The 25,478-nt window shown below is 45.8% G+C and overlaps 1 protein-coding gene across 3 annotated transcripts in view; it reads right to left on the bottom strand.

Annotated features, from left to right (window-relative positions):
- Acf (ATP-dependent chromatin assembly factor large subunit) overlaps nucleotides 1–25,478 on the bottom strand; it is a 60,062-nt gene that overhangs the window by 23,202 nt on the left and 11,382 nt on the right. For 2 of the 3 annotated variants that reach the window (XM_075867517.1, XM_037418261.2), the window contains exons 3-13: nucleotides 18,523–18,726; nucleotides 17,321–17,411; nucleotides 16,238–16,421; nucleotides 13,314–13,501; nucleotides 12,467–12,692; nucleotides 9,225–9,356; nucleotides 8,777–8,908; nucleotides 4,563–4,772; nucleotides 2,359–2,512; nucleotides 1,514–1,579; nucleotides 239–1,114 (exon numbers count right to left, since the gene is read on the bottom strand). In XM_075867517.1, coding sequence (XP_075723632.1) covers nucleotides 239–1,114; nucleotides 1,514–1,579; nucleotides 2,359–2,512; nucleotides 4,563–4,772; nucleotides 8,777–8,908; nucleotides 9,225–9,356; nucleotides 12,467–12,692; nucleotides 13,314–13,501; nucleotides 16,238–16,421; nucleotides 17,321–17,411; nucleotides 18,523–18,726 — 2,463 coding nt within the window. Of the gene's footprint in view, nucleotides 1–238; nucleotides 1,115–1,513; nucleotides 1,580–2,358; nucleotides 2,513–4,562; nucleotides 4,773–8,776; nucleotides 8,909–9,224; nucleotides 9,357–12,466; nucleotides 12,693–13,313; nucleotides 13,502–16,237; nucleotides 16,422–17,320; nucleotides 17,412–18,522; nucleotides 18,727–23,081; nucleotides 23,303–25,478 lie in introns of those variants that run through there. The other variant, XM_075867518.1, reaches the window with a different exon arrangement.

Genomic DNA, 25,478 nt, shown 5'->3' with positions numbered 1-25,478 from the left:
TTAAGGTTTGAAAATTTAAATGGTGATAAGCCCCACACATCACATGCATCGATTCTCGGACACACGCGGCTGCATGCTTAACATGTCTAGCGCAAGTGCGGCCCTTGAAAAAGTCTGTTCTCGTTATAGTGCGGTACCACTTATAGTGCGAATATTCACGACTCCCTCGACTTGGGTCATAAGCGGTCTGTACTGTGATTTCCTGCAGAAGACAGCCTCAATGGAAAGTCACACTCACTTGGCAACAACTGCCTCGAGGTCGGCTTGGTCCCTCTTGAGCACGGCCCTGAGCTTGCTCTCCCTGAAACCTCGGGGGTTGAGGGCACCAATTAGAGCAGCCAACTCTTCCTTGTTCCGGCAAAACCACCACCGGGGCATGGCGTTCCTAGCCACCTCACCGTGCACCGTACACGTCACAGCGTTACCCGAGCACGACCCATATGGGTGCGCACCACTCACCGGATGTGTCGGTGCCAGTTCGTTCACAACACTGTCCACCTTGTCTAACACTACACTCAATTCCCGCTTGTGGTCCAAAAGACCGTTCATCATGACGCCCGTCGACTCGACCGACGTGCGCCTGCCGCCAGCACCCGCAGCTACCCTGGGATTCGAGTCACACAAGAGCTTCTGCGCCTTTCCCTCCGCCGCGTGCAGGGCCTTGCGCTCCGCGGCTGCCTCCTTGTTTTCCTTGTCGCTGAGTGCCGCACTGTCCCCGCTGTCGCCGCGCTTGCGCTTGTTGTGAAGCAGGAACGCCTCCATGAAGGTCACCGATGGGTGCTTCGGAAGTTCACAACGGACCAACGGAGTGCCCCCAGGTATGCAGGCTCCACGGTACAGGTCGTTGTCTTCGATGAAGAGACCAGGAAGAGCGTTGAACTGCCAGTAGCGTCGGTGGCAGCGGTCCTCGCCCAGTGGCTGTAGAGACCAGAAAGACTGGAGCTGTTCCACCTGTTTCCTCAGGGTCTGCTCCTTCCGCTCAAGCTCCTCCCTCCGACGTTGCTCCTCCTTGCGCTGCTGTGGGGTCTTCAGAGCCTCGGGAATGACGCCGTTGACCTTGCCATTCTGCTCGGTCTTCTCGGACTTGTCAGTCGATGCCTTGTCCTTGGCATCTCTGTGAGAAATCAAGAGTTTGCAAATAGGGACAAATTCTACCTTACTGCTGCAGGATAACAAAAATAGTATAAGAATGTGACAATGTGATGATGGGAAATATGCAATGCCGAGTACGTTGCATGTTTTCAACTACATCATGTCTCATTCTTTTGTAACGTGCCATTTCTCTGTAACGAACAACATAAAAAGTCAACTTCAAACTTGATCCTGGCCGTACAGACAAGTGCAGCCAATGCATGTGACTAAATACTTCAACAGTGTTCTGTTTCTGGCAAAATGAAATTACACTATACAAGTATTTACCAAGGTCCCAAGAAAAATGAGTAATAACCAATGTACGGAGACTACGTTTAGGTGACAGGATAACCATGCATTTAATCAACAGGTGCAGACTCACTCTTCAACACCATCGGTTCCTTCCTTCTTTGCTTCAGATGCCCCTTCCTTCTGGTTCCTCTTTTTCCTGCAATTACAACACAGATGGGAATTAGTTCCATATGCACACCATGTTCATGCATCTTAAAAAAAAATTGAAAAATACTCAAGCTAAAAAGGAAGTTAGTCCCTATCGTCACGTAGCAATATGGACACAGAAATAAATTTCACTACTTTAAGGCTTTCATGATGGAACGACATTTAAGCATGCGAGTGTCTGCATTTTCACAGTCGTCAAAATAGTCACTGTGACCAAAAATTTCACATGCTCTTTATTGAGCTTAGCAGTGTGCTCAACTCGCAAGTAATTCAGCAAATGTCAAGCACCACTCTGTCAGTAATTTCAGCTAGATCAGGAAGGCTTGAAATACGACCGTAGACAGGGACAGCTAAGACACGGACAAGTTCTCCATATTTCAAGCCATGATGAATCACCAACTCATGAATAAGGAGCATTTTATTTTACATTATATACAGAAATAAACACTTGTCAAACCTGTAACCAAAGGCTACTTGTAGGTTCAATAACAAAGAATATCTAGGAAATCCTAGTAAAAAAAATACAGTGGTAGCCACATTAGCTAAATACAAACAGTTTATTGATTTCTCAGTTGATTTCTCTGATCAATGGAAAGCAATTGAATTAGCCAGGAGCTAACAGGCATTATATTACTGAAGAGCAAGGTAGGGGCAACATCATACAGATATGTTGCAAAAATACAAACATGTTCAGATTAGACTGAAGAATATATGCTTGGTATATATGCTTGTGATTTTAGAGCGGAAAAAAAAAAGTACTGCACTTACTTGGGTTCCTCCTGCTGCTTCGCCGACAGCCGGATCTGACGCAAGTCCTGCTTGAGCTGCTTGAGCTTCATCAGGTTTTCTTCGATGACTCCACGGAAGGACTCCATGGCAAGGAGCTGGTCTACCAACACTCGCAGAAGTTTCACTCGTTCCCCTGAGAAGAGGGGCAAAAAGGACATAGGCTTCCACTGAACCCCTGCTAAGTATCAATTAATCGCAAGATCTTCAAAAGACGCACAGAATGCCGCAACACAAAGTCTTATGCCACGGGAACCCACATTTTCAACCGCACCTGCTTTAAGCGCAGGGTTTCCTATAAATACACTTGAGGGAACCCAGGCGCTAGTGTCTATGGGAGTTGCAACACACACAACTTCAGCGAGCATGGGGATGATGGGTAGTACATGAATTTTTCTAACCTTTGTACTTTCAGCTCTGTCTGGCTTCGCGTGGGTTAGGGCTGCTGTATCACAAAACGAGAATCGACAAATCTTCCGCAGTTGCACTTCACTACTTTAACCTTAAAGGGCTCACCATTTCAAATCGGCTCGTGAAATTCATAACCGTTTGTTCTTCCATTTGAAACGAAAAACACAGCAATACACAATCCACAAGTGCGTTCGAGGGTCGCAAGCCCGAAGACAAAGCAAATCCATGTACTATTAATTTGATGGTCGCTGAACGATCGCAGCGCCAGAGTCTGCTCCAGTTAACTTTAGCAAACACTATGGCTTCAAGGTTGCTACAACTTGCCTTTGCACAGCGGAGTTTAGTGTAGAAAACCAAAGCCAAACAAAGAGAACAATCAGCATGGCAGGGTTGAGGGCTACAGTTCGGAAGCATGAAGTATGTTAAAATTTAATGCACTATACAGAGGATACTCACTAGTCAGGGTGATGCACGCTCACTAATGCACGCTCACTAGTCAGGGTAACGCAAGCGCACGAGGTGTCCACGTGGCGGGAGCAAATTTGTGCAAGAAATATACTAAGCCCACAGACCATTCTTTTTAAAAGCTATCATGCCATAAGTAAATGCAGAAAAAAAAAAAATCTCCAGTAAAATGCTGCCGCTTCCTGTGGAATGCACGCCAGCTCTGTTCCTTGAAAAACAAGGATCACCCAAAGTATTAAATATTAGTACTAGTTGGTTCTACGCTGCATCCTTTCTCCCAGGCACACTCTGATAACTTTCCAAAATAGAACCTACAAGCCTTTGTCCCTACATTCATCCAACATCATAACAAAGTACACCTTGCAACTGCTACTCGCACATGTGCAAACAGCGATGAACTGTGTGCCGGTATTTTTTATCAGTGATTAAACAATAATGCAGTTTCACGTACTGTCCTAACGAAACACAATTCCTTTGAGGAAAGCCTAAGAATAATCAAGGATTTACGTGTCAAAACATATGGGGGTGCTGACAGCCCCTGTAAAGTTGTTTGCGCCGCGTGGCACACGTGTCTCGCCCAAAAGCCGCATTTCAGGGTGACAACCACCACGTGGTGGGTGGCGTATTGTATTGAGCACCAACCACTATCATCATCATGGTTGTTACAGTGGTAGCGCCGGCGACGACCCCTGGCGGAAGCTAGCCTTGGTGGCAGGTGAGGGTTGAGCGAGTCGCTTCTGCGCATAACGGTTGTCTTGAGCGTGGGTCCTCGGCGCATGGTACCGCGGCCAGCGCGCCGGGGGGGGGGGGGGGGGGGGGGGGGGCACGCGGTAAGTCAAGCGTTGGCGACGTCGCCTTCGGTGTGTTATTGTCTTTGTCGAGTTATTGTGTTTGTCATGTTTTGGAGTGTATGGAAATTATGTGTAGGGATGTCTTAGTGGGTTGATCACGATTGATGTATCATTCGGCGGACGATATCGTCGGTATAGATTAGTTAAATAAGTGTATGTGGTTGTTTGGTTTGTACCGACCGTGTCAACTGTGGCCGTTCATTCCAAGAGTGTGGCGCTCGCTCACCAATTCGAGACCCCACAAACAATGCGATTAAGAGGCATGAAATACTGGGGACTCTGCACTGATTTCCACCACCCGAGGTTGTTAAGCAAGCACCTACATCTAAGCAAACGAGTGTTTTTTACACTTTGACCCCATCAAAATGCTACAGCCATGGCCTGACCTGCTTTCTTGAGCTCAGGAGCAGTACACTACCTAAACGTCACAGGAAAGCAGTTCTGAAAAACCCAACGTACCAATGTCCAAGTCGTAAATGCTTCCTCGACTAAGGCGAGCCATGATCTCGGGCTCCTCAGTGGCAAACCAGAGCCCTGGGTCTTCTTCCTGAGAATACCAGCCGCTGAACACTTTCCGGCCGACGTCCAGCGATCCGCTTGAAGCCAAGTGTAGCCGGAGAACCTCGCTAAGTGACAGTGCATCCACTGTCACTTTGCTCAGCTTCAAACCTGCAAACAACCAAAAATTTAAAGCCAGTTCCACCTTGCGTAATCGTTGGGACAGCGAAGCTGTAAGCTGGCAAATGTGTGTGATTGGCTAGCAAGGTCACGCGTATATAAGCAGCACAGCCATTTCCATCATCATCTCAATTATATTTTATTTAATCTATTCCCCAGAGATTAAATCCAATCCAAGCCAAACCAAAGTGGCAAGTGCGCATTGCAGCGTGGTTTGTACGTTGTGTCCGTAATGTTACGTTATGGGGCGATACGGAAGCTACATGGCTGCTTTCAAGTTGAAAGTGATTGATCATGCACCAAATTGCAACAGGGCCACCGGTAGGCCCTTCGGAGTCTACAAGCGTTGTGTTCGCTACTGGTGACGGCAGCTGCAAGTAACCAAGACGCACTGCGCCTTCCGTGCGCCCAAGACTGGGAGGATGGTAAACTTGATTTTGTGAGAAGGCAACTGCAGACGATTCTGTGTTAAGGGGGGACGTGGCAATAGGAATACTGAGACCATGCTTTACATCATAGTGTGATCTTAGAGCAAAATAAGTAGTAGAAGTTGAGAAACAAGCATTTTACTGGTGGGCTGTCATCAAAGGCTATGTGAAAATTGGGCATAGAAAAATGCAAATTTGAAGCTTTCCCTTGGCACAGTGTTACCATATTTGCATCATCATAAAGAAGACAGAGTGGAGCTCAAGATAGAATCAATACCGCATTTCCCCAATAAAAAATAAAGCCAGCTTCTTTCCGACTTCCGTTTTATCAGCTTCTAGCTCCGATTTCTTTGAGCTCCATTTTCGCAGCTTTCATTTTTTGAGCAGTTGCTGTCAGTCATCCCTGTGCCATTTCACAGCAAATCAAGCTACAGCCATTCCGTTTTCCGCACTTAAATTGTGAGACACTGGTAAGTGCCGTAAAGCTGTCCATATTTGTGTGCACATCATACAGACTTTTGTAATTGGCTTTTTGTAAAAGTTGTTGGTAAAACAATATGTCCAGGGCATTAAAAAAAAACATTTCTGTGTTTACCGTAATTACTCGAATCTAAAACGCACCTTTTTTCCGGTTAAGCGAGTTCATAAATCGCATGCGCCTTAGAATCGAGTACGAAAAAAAAGAAAAAAAGAATACGGTCATTCTATTGCCATCAGCATTCCAAAATGGCCGCCCCCTACGTGCGTCGGCATGGCGCGTTGGCCATTTCTGCCTATGTGTTTCTCATGTGCAGCACTTCGTACGTGTACTAAGGAGGTCGTTATCTTGTAGTTCATTAGCATCGACGGCATGGAAGGGCCGACTCCAAAAACTCGACGAGTGCACCACAATGCCGCTTTTAAAAGAAAAGTCATCGCGTGTGGCCGAAACGAATGGAAATCGGGCTGCATCGCAGTCGTTCGGAGTTCCCGAAACATGCGTGCAAAGAAGATCAACGTAAAGGCTTCAGTGGACCGCAGCAGGGTCGGTTTCCGAAAATTGAAGAGCTGCTCGCCGAGTATGTGCTTGAAGAGCGAGCGGCACAGCGGCCCGTGGCAACAGAACTGCTCCAAGTGCAAGCTATGCAGTTAGCCTTAGAAAAAGGGCTAATGCGAAGCCAGTTTAAAGCGAGCAGGTGCTGGCTAACTAACTTTATGAAATTGAAAGGCTTTTCCCTCTGAAGGCGAACGGGCATATGCCTAAAGTTGCTGGAGGAGTACGAAGCAAAGCTTCAGTTTTCAGAGGTTCGTCCTACACTTGCGGCACAACAACGGCTCCCTGCTCGGGCAAATCGGGAATGCCGATCAGACGCCTCTTTACTTCGACATGCCTGGCACCACAATTGTCAAGAAGAAGGGGGCGAAACAAGTTCGCGTGCTGACATCGGGCCACGGTAAAACTAGAGTGACGGCGATCCTCCGTTGCACGTCAGATAGGCACAAGCTTCCCCCGTACCTCATATTTAAACAAACGGAAGACGCTCCCGAAAGGAGTCTTTTTCCCGAGTGGTGTGATCGTGTGGGCCAACGAGAAAAATGGGTGCGCGTTGCAATCAATGTCCTACTTTTTTTTTTCCATTGTGGAAACCAGGTGCGCATTACAATTGAGGGCGTGGTAGAATCGAGTAAATACGGTATTTAAATATTAAAAATAAACCAATAAGCATTACGGCACAAAATAGACCTTTGTGAATATCCTTATGCAAAAGTTTTGACGAACTTGTGTCTAATTAGCTCATTAATTTGGGGATGACAATGAGAGCCTATCAAGTGTTGTAACTCAAAAGTTGTATTAGATAGCCCAAGACCGATTTCAGTTATGATATCAGCACAACAAATTACATCTGCATGCCGAATTTAAATCTTTGGCTTTATAAATAACAAATATAATTTTCATTGCCACGCCCCCCCTTAAATTGCCATCAGCACAATACTGACGTCAAACACTAACCTTTTGCGGGCTCCTGTTGAGTGATGAACGCTAACGCTACGCTCGCAATGCCCAAAAGCTTTGCGTACGACATTCTAATTCTAGACTATCTGCTTGCGCCTATCGTGTCTCAAATCTTGCCTTGTGTTGAACCTGTGCTTTTATTGTTGAGATAAGTCTTAATTAGTACTGCTCAAAGCTTGCAGTTAGTTGCTGGCGTGAGAATCACAATTTGCGGCCACTTCGTTTTGTTTTTTGTTCTGTACGTTCTCGCGGAACGTTTTCCCCGTGTAATTCTCGCACCTTCCAACTTTGCATCGGTTATCTGCCAAAAAAAAAGTGTACATATTATGTGAGTAAATACGGTATAATTACGGTACACTGTTCGAATTCGATAGGAAGTTATTCAAGCGAAAATACTATTTACTTCAAACATCAAATTCACCATTCAAACAAGCCTAAAAAAAGAGATGGAGAGGAGGGGGGTGGTGTTAGTGCACTTCTGCATCAAGTGCGCTTGATTGCCACCTAAATGGTCTTTGTTTCAACCGTTCTCATGCCATCACTACTCGAGTCTATTGAAGGCCTCTTTCACAGAATGCTGACAACATATGTACAGTTGAACCCCGCTACAACGAAACTATTGGGGCCCAGAAAACAATTCATTGAAGCTAAAATTTCATTTTAGTGAAATCGAAAAAAATATCACTGATCTGAGCTAGCAAAATAAAGGATCATTTATTCGCAAAATTCAAAAAAAGTCACCTGCTTCCTATTCCTTCCCAGCAGCATCACGATGCGATTCTCGCCCATACATAGCGAGGCCATAGTGAAAAGCACCCTGAAACAATGCCTAAAACCGCTTTCATGAACGAACCAAACAGTCGCACAAACACGTTAACACTAGCAACTGTCCGCCGTCAAAAGTAACCGACAACGCCGAGATTGAGGCAGTGTACCGTGGAGCAGCGACTTTTGCATTGTTTTATGCCATTCTTATTATCCATTACTCGTGGCTAGCTGATTTTGTTGATAATGCAGACGAAGAGCCGCTCTGATTAGTTACCGCACTGGCCAAGCGCGAACATAATGATAACCATCGAAAAAGGCATCGTGTCGCGGTTGCACCCAGCAGCTGCGAGAAGGAAACCATGAACTGAGCGACTGAGCTTCGGTTTCGGATCGTCTGCGGCTCAAAAGCAAGCCAGTGGCAAAACAAAAGCAGGGCAGTCTCATTGCCATCGCTATCGGGCAATGGCGGCGCCTATGCTTGCTGAACAGCGGTGGTATAACGGCGATTTCTGGAGGTGACAACGCATGTTTTAGACTTCGTCGACGCATTTTCAGGCTCTGAAAATGTATCTAAATGTTAAATATTGGGTTTAATGCATAGCAATAAGTATCTGAGCCTGGAATTGCGTCGTAAAATTTTGTTGAAACGGGACGATCGAAGAAAAAGTGGTCGTTGTGGCGGCAATATTTATGCATTGACTCCTATGAACTGATGACGGGGAATCGTGAATTTTTCGTTCTAGTGGAAATTTAGTTGAAGCGATGTTCTTTGTAGCTGAGTTCGACAGTAGAAACATGAGACTCACCAAGCACTTGCTGCTGCTTCTGTGACACGGCCGTCGCGGCTCGCTGTGCCTTGCGAATGGCTTGCAGGGCACCACGACCTCTGTTGCGGATGGTCTCTTCCTCTTCAGCCTCATCTTCTGAACTCTCCTCCCCTGGAAACAAAACCTTACAGTCAAGAAGAGGCGGCTGCAGCAAGTTAACAGGCTGACCTGAAAGCACACGTCTTTCAGGTCAGCAGCTGTGCACTGTAACCACTGTGCCGATGTGGTGGCTCTGATCCAAAGCTGAAGTGTGAGCCATTCGCGAATCTCGGTGGGGAAGTTGGCTTCACAAAACAGCCTTAAACGACAATGCACGAATGGCTTCGCAATACACAGGCACCTTTTCTTTTTTGATACGATTTGTAGTTAGATATGCTGATAATATGTGAGCTGATACGGTACACCACAATTTGCTTTTAAAACGCACCTTGTGGATGCTTGCCCTTGGAAGCCTCCATCTCTTCCTCCTGTGTGCGGAAGATGGCCGTGAGGAGCAGCTGGAAGAGGTCGCTCAGAGGACCCAGTACGTCTGTCTCCGTCAGGGCACGCTCCAGCAGGTCTGGAGAGACAATGTGTGATGCGAGGAATGAGAATTCATGATACAGCAGCTTGCCAGTGCACTCTCACCGACAGGACAGCTGCGTCTCCCTGCACAGCCTTGACCTATTATTCTGCAGCTACTAGCTCCAATTGAATAAATGAAACACTCTGGCCAAGCAATACGCCTGTCAAGAGGGCGAGACTGAAGTATAAATTGTTCATTTTGCCATCCTGTATGGTTACAAAATACGGATGGGAAGATCGTAAAATAAAAGCTGCACTCAGAGATCTTGACAAGTCTACAACCCTTCCAGAGAGTCCAATTCAAGACCTTGAGTCACCTCTGAGGGCTAAATGGCGTTAAACAGGAAAACAGAGCATACTCACAGTTAACACTTCTATGACAAAAAAAAAGTGCCAAAACCACTAAAACTTTTTCTTCACTCAAGTTGTATAACATTTCTTTTTTTTTTTCCTGAATAAAAACAGCATCATTCTTTCTATTAAATGATATTCCTTTATTTCACTCATTGGGAGGAAAAAGATCACTCAAATGTGGCTTCCTTGTATGATAATACAATGAAAAGTGCCAAAAAAATGAAAGCCGAGACACAAATGTTCTAACATGAACAAGTGTGGCCATCTAGCACCAAGAAACAAATAGCATGTATCGTCTTCGTTGGTGTCGTTCAGGACAGATTTTCGTTGCCGGTTGAAAAACTGGTGAATACTGTACTTTCTTACAAGTAAATCAGTAATTTAATGTTGCAAAATGACCATGATGAGGGACTGCATGGGAACTTTTATGAAATTATTTCGTGGCAAAAAACACATATGACACACACATGAACACAGTGCTGAATTACATGACACACACATGAACACATATGACACACACATGAACACGTATTAAATGAATAACCTTTACTCAAGGTGCTTTTAACCAGGAATAAGGTAAAGTTACCATATCTATTCGAATCTGGGCCAATAGCTTTTTCGGGATTTGTATCAAACTACGGGGTCGGCTAGTACTCAAGGATTTTTGAAAAAAGTGCTATTTTTCTTACCGAAGAAAGTGGTGCAAAACTAGCATCACCTAGACAGTATTGTAGCTGAGCCAACAATTGAATCAAGTACGCCCGCGTGGCCGCCACTTTTATCTTTGTGGCGAGTGCTACGGCGAGCCGTTGGTCAATTCGAGTCTCGCTTCGAGTGGGTTTGTGTAGCGTAGCTCAATGGCGCCAAACAGGCATAGTTATTATAGCACCGCATATAAAAGGAAAGTTGTCCTAGCCGCAGAGCTGTGCTTCAACGTTCAAGCTTGGCGGGACTTTGGAGTGGACGAAAAGGATGTTCGTCGCTGGAGGGGCCCACGGGAGAAGCTCTTCACATGCGCCACAACGAGGATGGCTTTTTCTGGCTGACGGAAAAGCCGTCACCGTGAAATGAAGACGGCATTGGCCAACTGTACGTATGCAGTGAGCAGCTGCCCTTCCAGTGAGAACGGAAGTGCTCCAGGTGAAAGAGCTTTCAGGGGAGAACGGTGTTTCAGCAGCAGACTTCAAAGCCTGCCGAGGCTGGCTGCAGAAATTCATGAAGCGCTTCGGCTTCAGCCTCTGTTGTCGCACCTAAATCACTTAAACGTTACTGGCTGACTATGAAAAGAAGTTGCCGGAGTTCCAGTGTTTTGTGCTTTGGAAGAGATAAGCGAGAGCATATCTGTTAGGCCAAATCAGTAACGCGGATCAAACGCCGGTGTATTTCGATACGCCTGTGACGTACAGGTCTCTGAAAAGAGGCCATGGAAGTGAAGGTGTGCTCGGCGGGCGATGAAAAGCAGTGCGACTGCGATACTGTACTGCACAGCACACGGGCGCAATTGTGCAGGTCAACGAGAACGGGTGGACAACCAGAGCCATGGTCTAGGAGTGCTTGAATGTCGTATGGCGTCATCGTCCAGGCGTCTTTCTGAGCGAGCACTCTCCCCTTGTGCTGAACTCGTACCAAGGGCACTTGACTAACAGCTTCAATGCTGCAACCTCGTCATGATACCAGGTGGAATGACGGGCCAGTTGCAGCCACTTGATGCGTGCATTCACAAGCCGTTCAAGGATCGCAGGCGAGGATTATGCACAGACTGGTTAAGCGCCTAGGGACCACTAGCTGACACCGACGGGCCACATGGTTGCAGCATGAGATGACACCCCAGAAACTTTAATCGTGCACTTTGTGGGAATTGAGGCTGGCCCGCTGCCTTTGCGCGGGCTTTGCCGCCTCTTTCCCGTTCCCATGTCCCGACACGTCTCCGCTCCTCTGCTGTCTGCCGCGCTGGGGGAACAGTGACGTTTAACTTCCTCACCCGGTAGCAGATGTTGACTATGGCGCCGCGCGCGGAGTTTCCCGACGGTTTTCGCGCGCTGCGTCGGGAGCCGGCAGAGAGACCTCTTCAGGGACGACATTGGGGTAAGCACGCTTTTCTTTTCTGTCCGTCAGCCCCCTGCCGGGCTCGTTCGGACTTCGCCAACAGCGCCTTGCGCCCGCGGCGAACGCTTACTTTATGTTGCCCCCCCCCCCCCCCCCCCCCCCTCCGAACGCTCGGCCGAAGGGTGGTACGGTGTCCTAGTGCGTGGTCTAGCTACGCCGACCCGTCTCCCTCCGAAGCCAACACGAGCGCCTTTGCCCTCGCTCGAGCAACCAGGCCTTGATCCCGGTGTCTCCGTGGATCACCTTTACCGCGGAGACGTGCTCATGGCACCCTGTGTAGTACTTTTATGCCTGTGGTGTGGGTAAGCCCATTTGCTTTCCCGCCGCGCCTTTGCAATGGGCTGTACTGCATTTAGTGTTGCCACAGACAATAAAGTGTTGCGGCTTTGAGCAGTATCGTGTTCTCGCCACGGCGACGGTTAACGCGTGCCCTGCGGCTCGCTAAGACCGGACCCACGCTAGTGGCCGTACTCCTTCGGGATATGTGTTACTACAGCTTTTTTTTTTAAAGTGCGGCCTATCAAATGTGCTTGACGGCACCGAGGATTGGGCACCGTTTGAGGACAGCGACAAAGATCAGTGACGACTCAGAATAAGTATAGCATCTAGATGATGAACCATATTTTTGGGGCAAGCTGCACTGACCAAAACTGACGCCAGCCGGAAAGAAGTCCTTGAGGTCCAGCTGCTGCGCGAACAGGCTGAGGAACTCGAGAACCACCATGAGGTCCCCAAAGTGCTCGGGGGGAATGGCGCACCGGAGCGGCACAAAGGACGGCAGCTCGCGAAGGTCGTCGCACTCCAGGTCGTCCCGGGGACGGTTCCACTCCGTCAGAAACTGGGCGTGCAGTTTCCGCTCTTCCATCTTTTTCTGCACACCAGATGAGAGAGAACAGGAGCGTGAAAACACGATTCACCATCACAGCTCAACTGGTAAAACATCGCCTGCTTGCAGTGGCACACATGAATTCAGCTCCCACCTTATTTTATTGCTGGCCATATGAACACGCGATATTACAACTAACCACACATTAATGAATGTTCCACGACATCACAGTATGTTTTAAAATCGAATCAGAGATTCATTAATGAATTTTTACAAGCCAGAACAATAATAACGTTATGAAGCACACCATAGAGGAGGGCTCTAGAAATTTAATCCATCAGGTGCACTTTAATGCATGCTTACATCACACAATACAGAGGCCTTTAGCATTTCGCCACCATCAAAATGTGACTGCTACCGCTAGGACAGAACTTTCGGGTGGGCAGTCAAGCCCTGTCACCGCTGTACCATCAAGGTGGACTCCTACCAAGGATAATGAATACATCAGAGCTCCTACGTTGCTTCATGGGACTGCACAAAAATAAACACAGTTGTTGTAAACATACTACCAGAACATGGAGGAAAACTGTACACGCAAGACTTTACCAGAATTCACCACTGACATTGTCATGCACTCCAATTTCCCATTAGCGTCACGCTGTTCACCTTTTGTCGGGCTTCCTTCTGAGCAATCTTCAGTTTGAGCAGCTCTTCGAACTCCCGGTCCTTGGCCGCTTTGGCTTCGGCTGCTGCTCTGGCTAGTTCTTCAGGTGACGGACGGTCCACACTGGCGGCCGCAATGCCGTTTTGCTGCTCGGCAAGCTCTTTCTTGCCGTTAGGAGTTGACGGGGTGGCTGTAGGTAAGGAGCGCACACCAGTATAATGTAAGAGTGAAAATGGCATTACAAGTCAAAAACGTGCACTCGAAATCACAAAGATTTTTTAACAACTTTCAGTATACATTACAAAATCTAATGCAGTGAAAGCTAGTTAATTCTAATTCCCCAGGATCACAAAAATTGTCCAAATTAAACGAATGTCAGATGTCTGAGTAGCAAGAAAACAAACAGATGTCTGCTATGTCAACATACTTTTATTTCCTGCATGAATATGCCCTGTTCCTTCTTTGCATAGAAGCATGTGTAAAAGCCACAATTCTTAACACTGAGGTACACGCAAGAGCCCCGTGCCTCAATTAATCCGAAACAAATTAACTAGGTTTTGGCCATACATGACCGTATCAACAAAATCGATGCAATTAAACTATGCTTACTGCCATGTGATTGTGAAGGCGAAGCACAAAGAACACAAGCTGCCACAGATTAAAAAAAAACACTACTGGGCGAACTTGTGCACACCAAAATATAAACTTGAGTAGAAGCCATACTGGCTGTACAGTGATAGCAGCAGGCGCAGACACCGGGCGTCGACTAATCTGGTGCTTGCGTTAGCACTAGAACAAACCGGATTACTTATGTTGTGCCTGTAATCTAATGAGAAAAGCTTGAAATAATTGCGAAGCTCCCAAAACCTTAGCCCTGAAAAAGGGACACAACCAACATAATTACTAAGGCAAGACATGGGTATTGAAAAAAAAAACCTTTTTTGTAAAAATTGGTGAATCGAATGAAATTTAATACACTTTATTTTTTGCAGATTAGAAATCTATGAGCAGACGTATAATAGTTAAGCTGCATTGAACAAAGGCTATGCAAATTTCTCAATGTTTTATCGCATATTTTTACGGAGATTTTTGGTAGCTTCTCTTCGTGAAACACACAAAGTATGCGGCAACATTGCGAAAAAACTGGTCTAGCCAACAACATTTTCTTATGATGTTGTTTACCAGATTCTAGTTCTCAACAATTATAAAGTTTATGAAACAAATATCTTTCACTCGTACTTGCATCAGAAGTCCAATAATACAATCAAAATGGCATCATCGACTAGACCAGCTCTTCGGCAGTCCTGCCACTGACGCACTTTGTTTATACATGTTGCAAAGCAAAAGCGCCAAAAAGCACCGAACTGCAAGAATACACTCCCAGAAATTGTGTATATTTTGCTCTAATGCAGATAATAAAAATCTGCTTGAATATTTAGAATCTTCAGAAAAAAACGAATAAGTGCACTAAATTTTGATCAGTTAACCTTACTAATAAAAAAAATTTTGAAGAGTTGCATCACCCCTAAGAGCAATAACTTTCTTACAAACATAAACTGATGCTCTCTGGTACCCTGCAGTCACTCCTGAAGAAGTATCGGAGCTGAACTCGAAACGTCGGGTTTTTCTCGTTTTAAAAAAGTTTTCACTATAAATGAATCAGTTTCCAATGTTATCTATCTGGTTCCCAACCAGACAGAAGCCCGTCAAATGTTCAGCTTCCCTAAAGTTGCGGCATGCCCTGCGCCGAGCTATGCTGGCCGTCTTGGAGAATTAAAACACTGTCACAGCAATATAAAATAAAGGGAAAAAAAAGGTGCAAGGAGAGATCTCTGCCATGACCAGAGAACCCATCTAATTAACCAATTTTCTTAATTGAAGAAGGTAAAAGTAACAATTGTACACCGTAATGAGCAGGCATATTTACACTACCGTATTCACTCGCGTAATCCTCGCACTCGCATAATTCTCGCACCCCCCACATCCCCCAACAAAAATAAGCCTTTTTTTTTTCTTCGAGTAATTATTGCACCCCCGAAAATTGCAGTAATAATGTCGTCTGCTCGTTCCAGCCAATGATGATGATAGTGCACGCCATCTGGAGCTATCTTATTAAGCATCAAGCGTACTATTATTGCACAAAGATTTGATCCAAGCCAAGCCAAAACGGCAAGTGCGCATTTCGGCGTGTTTTGTATGTTGTGTCAGTAATCTTGTGACGTTATGGGGCGATACTGAAGCCACACGGCTGCTTTCAAGTTGAAAGTGATTTGTCATGCACTAAACAACGGCAACAGGGCCGCCGGTAGGCCCTTCAGAGTCGACGAGTTTGGTGTTCGCTACTGGTGACGCCAACTGAAAGCTACCAAGACGCGCTGGGCCTGCCGTGTGCTCAAGACTGGGATTGATGGTAAACTTTATCTCTTCAGAAGGAAACTGCGGACGATTCTGTTAAATAGTCATCAGCCCAATACTGACATCCTACGCTTACCTTTTGAGGACTCCAGTTGAGCGACGAGCGCTACCGCTACACCCGCAACGCCCACAAGCTTTGCGTATAGTATTTTAATTCTCGACTATTTGATTGCCCATTTTGTGTTTCAAATAAATCTTGCCTCGTGTTAAACCTTTGCTTTTATTGTTTAGGTAAATTTTAATAAGTACTTCTCAAAGCCTGCTGTTAGTTGCTGGTGTGAGAATCCCAATTCGCGGCCATTTCGTTTCCTTTTTCGCTCTGTACATTTTCGTGAAAAGTTTTCCCCGCGTAATTCTCGCACCCCCCTACTTTGCATTCATGTTCTGCCAAAAAAAGTGCGAGGATTATGCGAGTAAATACGGTATTTCTAACCGTTTATGAATACAGCAACGGTATTGAAAGAGAATGAAAGCAAAAGAAATAAAAAAGAAGCCAGTTTTGAACTCTCACCATCCTTCTTGGGGCTGCCAGCCTGCTTCAACTTCCGAGGCTTGCTGGCCTTGTCGGGTGAGCCCGGTGTGGCGTTTCCCATTGAGGGCCTGTTCTTGGGAGACGTCGCGAACGTGGGAGAGGTGCCCGAGAAGATTTCCGAAAACGTCAGCTGGTGCAGACCATACTTCTTCTGGGTCTTCTCCTGAAGAATGCAATGCCACAGTGTTGCACGCATCATTTCTGCTACACTGAATTACCGTATTGCCTCACATATAACCTACACGCAACAGTATGCACAAACTTCGAAGCTGAAGTCGAGGAGCGGGTCATGCATGAATCGCAGAGAGCAAGTTGGATTCAAGGTTCTGCTTCACAGTAATACAGGGGTGGCAGCTTCACGACAATATGCAGGGATTTTTATTTTCACGTAGTTTGTAGTTAGAGGTGCAAGTCACTTGCAGAGGGGGGTAACATGTGTAGAGATATGGTAGCATGAAATCCTATGTTCCCAGACATATCGCCATAACAATAGAAAAAAGTTATGTGCACATTAGTCTCACGATGATGACAATGACTGGCAGCAAATGCAAACTAGACAGTTATGATCACTCATTTGTCAATAAGTTTGATTATCAAAACATAACAATGAATAGAAATAACACTGCTACATAGGAGCTCCAAAATGAATTGCTGCCTAAGTTGTGCCCTACTGCACAGTCAAAACTATCCAACAAAACACAATCCCGATAGCTTTTGGGTGTGGCTACATTACAATTTTAGATTTCGAAGTAATGAAAATCCTGTTCTTGACATAACAAAATTCCCAATTCAATGCAACTAATTTGAACATGGTAATCCCTTTATTGAGTTCAACTTCTACAGTAATATGCAACTGCAGAATCGCAGCAAGTTTTGCAGAAACTTGAAAAAATTCAAGTGGAAGTGGTTCCTCCTAAGACGTTGAACAAAATGTTGCCATTTCCTGTGATGAGGGCACCTCAATTGATCATACATCAATTTTACCAGCATTGCGGCCATGTTTTAAAACTTGAAAAGAAAGACACGATGATAAAACAGACACGAAACATTGAAGCAACATACCTTGACCCGCAAGATTCCATCCTTGTCGAGCTCTGTTGCCTGACGAAAGAGGATGCGGTTCTTCTCTCTCGTAAAGGAATTCTTTTTCCGGCTGCAAACATTAGAGAAGACTGAGTCACACAGGAGCTAACAGTGACACCTCATGAATGGAGGAAACCGATACAGTCAAACCCACTCGTAATCGTACCCATTTTAACAACACATTGATTAAAACAATAAGAAGCTGTTGCACAGTCAACTTTTGTATGTTTTCAATGGTAAAATACCCTACTTGCAGCATTGCCACGTGATTGGTTATAATAATAAATTCTGGCTATTGGGTGTGCTGAAATGTAATGAAACACGAAATCCTTGAAAATAATGAAGAAAAGGTGAAATGTCAAGCTGCTGAATGCCCATCCACCACTTGAATGTCCCCCAGTGTCCCTTTGGATCCACAGACTGCTTCACCGCATGACATTATGGTATTGACACAAAGCTGACTTTCCAACTCAACTACGGCGTGGGAGTGGTGGTGGCTTCTTTCAGCGCACCTTCAACATGCATTTCGAGTGAATAGTTCAGACACTTAGAAGACATTGCAACAAACCAACAAATAAAAAAGGAATTCATCGTAAATAAGCAACACAACAGGGTGGCTTGCAAGTGAGCTTTCCACCTAGTTTCTTGATAAAAATATTTTCAATTTCTCAATTTCTAATTTTCTCTAGGAACCTTGGCCTACATGTATTGATCATTTCCTCATAGCTTTTGCAGTAAGCTCACTTAGTTTAAAACGACAAATTGGTTGAGCAGATCTTCCAGTTTATCGCAAAGAAACACAAAATAACTTAAGACATCTGAATGCTACAGTGCTCTATTCTGGTGTCTCCTGCTGTCGCGTGTTGTTTGTGCCAGGCCTACAAAAAGAGGAGTTTAGATTTAAATAATTTTCAATGTGGCTTTCTTTACTGCCTTCAAACATTCAACAAGAACCTGAAATTCCATTAACACAGGCGTCGTCGGAGCTAAAGCTTGACCAAGGAGTCTGGTCTTCATATCTGCAACTGTTAGGAACACTACGAGGTGTTGCAGCCTAGGAAAAGATAGGTCCGTTTGTTTGAACATTGGCTACGGCGACACCCTGTGTTCTATGGATTTTTCATTGCTTCAAGGTTCCATCTTTCCATGAACACAGCAATATAGGAGACAAGTGAATGTACCAGACATCAGTTGGCGAGACTGTGTGAGTCTTGCCGTCAGGGTCGGCGACCTGGTACTTGACCTTGTCCGAAGGCACAGGCTGACCGCTGGCCTTCTTCAGCGGCGAAGCCGTGCCACTGGGCGGAGGCGAGCCAGGTGGAACCTTAGCCGGCGACTTTGCCTTAGATGGGGGCGACACCACCGCTGCAATGGTGCAAGTTTTCCTGAAAGGTGGGAAAACAAAATAAAAAGGGTCAGCCAAAGCGCTCGCAGCATGTGAATGTTCGAATACAAAGTTGTAGAAGTTAATAACAAAAACCATTATTTGAACCAATGTGTTAATTGTATTTACGATATTAAGGGCCAAGTGATTTGGACATGGGATATGCTTGACCTTCACAGTACAAAGCTACACAATGTGGCTATTTTATCAACATAGGAACTTAAGAGGTCAGATGAGTAACTGCTGATACTGCGGCTGACAAGGATGAATTATATCCCAGCCCTTTGTAATGGGCAGGCAGCATTCAAAACCACTTAATACACAATTCACACGGTAAATCTGGAGTGATTCTGTGCTTGTACCATAGAATATTAATATCTTTTAACGTGACTGCTTTCCTAACATGACAACTGAATACGGCTCTTTTCCAACATATTTTCAAGCACTGGCATAGCACTGCGGCAGAATATTTGCTTCCCCCTTTGTTTAGTTGGGTTCAATTACAGCTCAAACTTATCCTTATGAAATTTTTATTAAAGGGGCCCTAAAACACTATTTTGAGTAACCATGGAAATAATTCACTGAAAAAGCGTGTTGCCTCACAAATCGAACATCGCAAAAATTTTAAGAATTCGTCCAGTACGAGCGAGTTAGAAAGATTTGTCACACGCTGCAATCACATGCTCTCTTCTCTCATCCTGATGAAAGCGCTGGAAGCTGAGCAGGGAGGGATGCGAGGGGCAAAAAAAACGTCCTAATTCACATAAAAAACAGCGCCAATAACGAGAGACAAGAGAAAGAAGGAGACAGACAGCGGCACTGCCGCTGTCTGCCAGTGCCGCTGTCTGTCTCCTTTCTCTGGTCCCTCGTTATTGGCGCTGCTTTTTATGTGAATTATGTCGTACCAACTCGCCCAAGCAACCACGTTAGCTATAAAAAACGTCACTCGCGCCTCTTGACCTTGAGCATCTTTTTTTCTTTTTCCTTCGAATGTGCGGCTTTTTAAGTGCGATAGCGTGGCGAAATGACGGCTTTTCGCGGCGACCTCTGTAACAACCGAGTGCTCCATGTTCAAATCAGCCAATGGCTGATAGATGGGCTTACAGGGCTTAATTCCATGATTTGTCAAGAGAAGGAAGAGCTATTTTTAGCCGACTTTGATAATTTATTGTGAATTACAGGCCGCAAGAAGCACTATAATATTTGGCTAGCGTGTTGTCGGTAGCCTCTACTACCAATCAGCAGCGTTTTCTGACCATGCTCAAAAAGTGTTGCAGGGCCCCTTTAAGATCACATGAGTTCTCGCACAGCAAGCCGCATTTTTGTTTCAGCATGCATATGCATTCTGAAGCACATCAACGTTCTTCTGACCAAGAGATAGCATTTCTTTCTGTTTTTTTTTTCTTTAGGCTAGCCTTTTTTTTTGCTTCCTGCATGCTTCACAAATTAACAAGAGCTGCTAATCTGGCATAGTCAAAAGAAGGAAAGCGTTCTCATTCAGAAGTCTCAGTGCTGATATAACGAATAGTAGAAGACTAATAACTTCCCGCACACTGAAAAATAGGAGTGCAATGCTACAGACATCGCATGCCTGATGCAGTCTTGAAAGGCAGCATCAAGTGACAACTCCCGCACACAATTTATTTATTTTTATACTTTTTCCAACAGTGTTCTCCTGCTATGTATTAACATAAATGCCACTATCAAAACCGGACCTGTTTTAATGTCCACTGATTCATGATCATGTCCCCTATGTGTTTTTTAAAGTCCACTGATTCATGATCATGTCACCTATGTGAACATTATTGTGGCATGGTCAAGCTATGTGAGTTGCGACGCTCGGAAAGAAAAGTGTCGAAAACCTGTTGCTACGCCTGCTGATGGTTGAAGTGCGACTAGGTGAGGAGGGAACATAACCAAAACTAAAAACTCGATAAATTTTTTTTAAATAGTCGTAACTTTATATATGTCAAAGTTTACTATAAATTTACTCTGTGGTTTGTCTGACATTTGGCTAAATGGTTGATTGCCTCAATTCTTGGTCAAGAGTCATAAATGGGGGGGGGTATCCAAGCCAGTTTGGGGCATGGCCGCGTCAGTGAGGCATCACTCACTATTGCGTAATGGTTTCGTGCGTACCCTTCGTAGTTTATTTATTTGCTTATGTGCTGTTAACTGGCATTACACTTCAGAGCTCGACTAGCTCACAGAATGAGTAGATAGCCGCTCCTGTGACTGCCAACTGTCTTCGCTGGCACACAGCCGGCGTGCCCTCACCTTCGGCGAGGGTGAATGCGACAAGCTAAGCAACGTTTGACTGATATGCGAGGTTTAATGTCCCAAAAGCACCCTATCAATATGAGAGACGCCGTAGTGAAGGGCTCCGGAAATATCGACCACCTGGGGTTTATTACATGCACCCAAATCTGAGCACACGGGCCTACAGCATTTTCGCCTCTATCGAAATTACAGCAGCCGCAGCCAGGATTCGATCCTGCGGGTCAGCAGCCGAGTACCTTCGCCACTAGACCACCGCTGCGGGATGCTAAGCAACGAGACGCTGTACTCTACAGTTGCCAAAGCGATATTCTCAAGGCTGCTGTCTTGCTGCAGTAGTTTTCCACAATTGGCCAATCTGAGTTTTTGAATTATTGTGCTCGTGAACAATTGTGTCACAATTTTATCTGCGAAATTCTTGGTGTATTTTAGAAGTAGACCATTTGGCTAATAAAACAACTGCTTCCTCAATCGTTCTTGTTGGTCTTTTTTTTTTTTTTCTCTCGAGAGTGCACACATTAGACAGCCATAAAGAGCAATAAAATTGCTCATTTATAATGGCATGCGAAAGGCCAGCCCCTTCACCCCCAATTAAGAAAAATTTCAATTTCGTGCCATGTAGGGCAAATACAAGACTTCACTACAGCTTCCAGTAGTGACGTCATAGTTTTTGTTGGCTGTTAGTTGTCCCCTCCATATGTAGATAACAACTGTGGCAACGAGCCGGCAACTACTGGATACATGGGCTTCCATGGAAGTTATGCTACCAGTTTACTAATACCTTGACTGCAGCACACAGACACAGGCCTACTTTGTGCTTTGTTCGTGCTAGTGACAACTGTACCATTATGTACTCCTCTCAAATAAACTTTGGCGCTTTTTCAACAAGCTCAGTGCAGCACGGGTAATTATTGAAACCTCGCAATTTCCAGCAACAGGTAGTTGACGGTGGGCACCACCAAGTGCTGCTATCACAATGCAGACCTGGGTCAGCGATGAGAACCATGGTATTTCATTCATCCTCAATGTAAGTACTGTTATGCTCGGGTAACACACAGACAGCAGAAGCAAGAACAAGATTTGCCCGCAGAAGATGTCGATAGGTCTAATCGACAATCAACCAGTCAATCAGCCACAATTTTTCAGGAATGAAAGCTTCTTTGTTGAAGAAAATTTCGCCCTCGTGCGGGGATCGAACCCAGGACCAATCAATGCCTTTGCAGGACGACGACACCCGCTGGAACAGCCAGTCGCCTACGCCACCGCCAACTTTTACAGAATTAAAACATCGCGGCATGTTAAACCGGGTATGCAGGGCACACAACAACAACAACAACAAAACACACACACACGAATCCGATCGGCACTTGCCAACTCCCACGAGTGATCGAAACGCGGCGTCAGAAACAGCTGCACAATAACCGTGCTTTTTCCCAGCAAAGCCGTGACGGCTGCACTAAATAACTCGTGCCACGAAGAACCCTGCGCCGCCTGCATGCTGTGGGAATACGAGACGCTTTTGAGGATTCGCCTACGACCACCACGAATGTGTGCTGTGCATGGAACACAGTGCTACCGCATATACGTTAATGCAGTAAGCTGGGCTACGGTGGTACTTCATGAATAATAGCAATAATTTTACTTGCAAAAGAATATGAGCCCAGGTAACGTGTCAGGCTACAAAGTAAATTCCGTGACGCTCGTACGTCTGCTAGCTCGTCAGCGGTGCTCCACAACACTAGCGCATATGCACAAACACTACGCAGACTGCAAAACCTATCATAATGTCTCTAGCGCGGCCAGCCAACACAAAAGCCTGTCGTTCCGAAATCCTACCGCAGCACGGCTACGCATACCGAACTTCAGCCGCCATTGGAGCTAAACGTAAGCGCTACAGCGGGGCAGCGGATACGCCGTGCCCGCCCAAACAGCTTCGACTAACACAGAAAGAGGCCCGCGTGAACCGCTTAGTCGATAGTAGCTCCTCCTCGAACGACATCGAAACAACCCGCAATCTATCTCTGAACAGCATCGTCTACTTCTTCTATAACCAGTGTTTTTTTTTTCCCCTCAGCTTACCAGAAGTCGGTGATCTTGCTACACGACTTGGCCGTCTGCTTGAACGTCTGCTTTCGTCGGTCCAGAGCCATGGCGGCGATAAATGCCGACTATTTGTTCGGCAAGCGGTGAAGCAATGGGATCAATATAAATTACCAAACAGCGTTCAATAATTTCAATAGCCGCAACGATTCTCGCGATACGCCGGACACATTCCTTTCCCGCCGTCTGGTCGTCGCGACGCAGAAGAAACCGCGCGCTGCTGGGAACGGAAGTACCACGTGACCTCCCGTTGCGCGGGAACACGCGCGGCCAGCCGCCATGTTCTTTTTTTTTCCTTCTTTGGTTTTTATTTCACTGCGCTATCCGCACCAAATCTGCAAGATGGCGCGTGCCCGTACTTGCCCGCTGAGGCTGTTTTTTTATTATTATTTCATTTACTTAAAACGTCGAAGGCGTATTTCATTGACGTCGAAAATCGGCGAATGGCCACAGTCTACAGAATGAAATGTTCGCCCGAGCGAAAGCTGACCAACACGTACGCGGCGCTACTAAAGAGGCTTTTGCTGCGGCGCTTTCTTACTTTTAGCCGTTGTTTTTTTAACTCGCGATGTAGGCTTCGTAAAGGCTTTCACGCTGGTCGTGACTACTGCGTTATCGCTGGGTGTGCGCGTCAGTGTCATAACGTTGGAAAAGTGAAAACGATATGTAGTCGGACAAAAAAACTGCGTCCATACGGATTCATTTTCGTTGGAAGACGTCAAACGCAGGCAACTGACCGATGCCTGGTTCATGCCATGTAATGAAACAAGTAACTCGGCCAGAAATTTATTTCGGGGGAAGGCGCTGTTAACCACACTGCGTGTACGTTCGAGCGTGCGTTTGCACGTGCGCGTGCATACATACATACATACGCAAAACTGAAAAATTTTGAGATAACCCTAACTTCCCAGGGGAAGGGAAGGGTTCAACCCAAGAAGGATAAAGTGCCTCTAAGTACTTGCAATACGTGGATAACCAGACGACAAAGTTTCATTTCTAGCTGGATTATTGAACCAGAAATCTTTCCAGCCGGAGGAACTTGGGGTTCATTAATGAAGTTCGAGATCGATAAATATTCAGCTGAAACTTTGCCAGTTCTCGGCTGGAACTCGACCATATTCCACCAAGATGTTGGTCTCTGCTGTACTAAATTATTGGAGCTATACAGCTGAATTATTGAACCGGAATTCTTTCCAGCTGGAAACCGTCAATTTTTCATCTACGCAGTGAGCTTGGTTTGCCCAATAGTCTGGCTATTCGGTCTATGCAAACATGGAAAACAGGCCCATGGCAGTCTAAAAAGGCAAGAATACGAGTATTTAATGATCTAAGGGATGCTATGTGACTGCTACAAAGGGCCACACAAAGTAGGTTGCAACACAAAGCAGAGAAATCTCACTATATTCCTGAAAATGCAACAAATGGTGGAGGCACGTGTATTACTTAAGTTAATCTTCTAATCCGGCTGAATTGCTCTGAGAGCACTGAACAACACAAAAGCACTTCATGTATTGATTCTGTACTCAATGTCTATGAAGCAAAACAGCACATATTCAAGCAAACTTTCAGAATATCAGCTGAAAAACAAACATTTAACGATGATTTGTCATCATTACAGTAATTTTTGCGGCTGTGAATTCGTGAGGGAGAGACGCTGCTTTCGTCGGAGCGAGTGGCCGCGCGTTGTGTCGGCTTCGGCATCAACGAATGTTTTGCAACGGAAATCACCTGGAAGCCCACAAGACTTTGGTACCCACGTATTCAGCTTGTCATCAGGAATCACCCAACACCAAGTTCCAGGTGGTGGCTTGAATTTTGACACCTTTACCGACGTATTCTCATCAACCACGCTGGCGGGAGAGCTACGCCTAACGCCAGCCAAGCCACCGGCAGCGCAGCTGCCAGAGACGCTGCTGCCTATGTCGGCCTAGCTCTGCGGACAGCAAGAAATGCCGGTCGGCGCGTTTGATGCGTCTGACTTCCTGAGAACAAATGGAGGTATCTGTGGACGGAGAACCCATTTCCCGTGAAGAATTTGAAGAAAGCACAGGATGGAGCACCGTAGAATCAAGGAAGTTGACCCACGGGCAATCAATGGATCCCGGTGCGGATTCTCAACAGCGTGAGCAATGCCTGCGTCAAGTAACAAGATTAAGCCAGATGCCTCCACTGCCCCGAGGCGACTACAAGATCATCATCCAACCTAGAGGCAGCCTTCGGCTTGCCGATCATGGAGCTGCCCGACTGGCGCCTAGCATTTACCACGCCGTTGAAATTCCGAGAGAAGGCCAAGATGAGGACACATTATGCTCCCCGAATTTCCAGCGAAATATCATCGTTGTGAGCACACCTATCAAGGCGCATGCTGGTAGATGC

Source organism: Rhipicephalus microplus, chromosome 6, assembly GCF_043290135.1.
Source record: "Rhipicephalus microplus isolate Deutch F79 chromosome 6, USDA_Rmic, whole genome shotgun sequence".
In the NCBI taxonomy this organism is placed as follows: Eukaryota; Metazoa; Arthropoda; class Arachnida; order Ixodida; family Ixodidae; genus Rhipicephalus; species Rhipicephalus microplus.
This window is presented reverse-complemented; position numbering and strand designations above follow the sequence as displayed.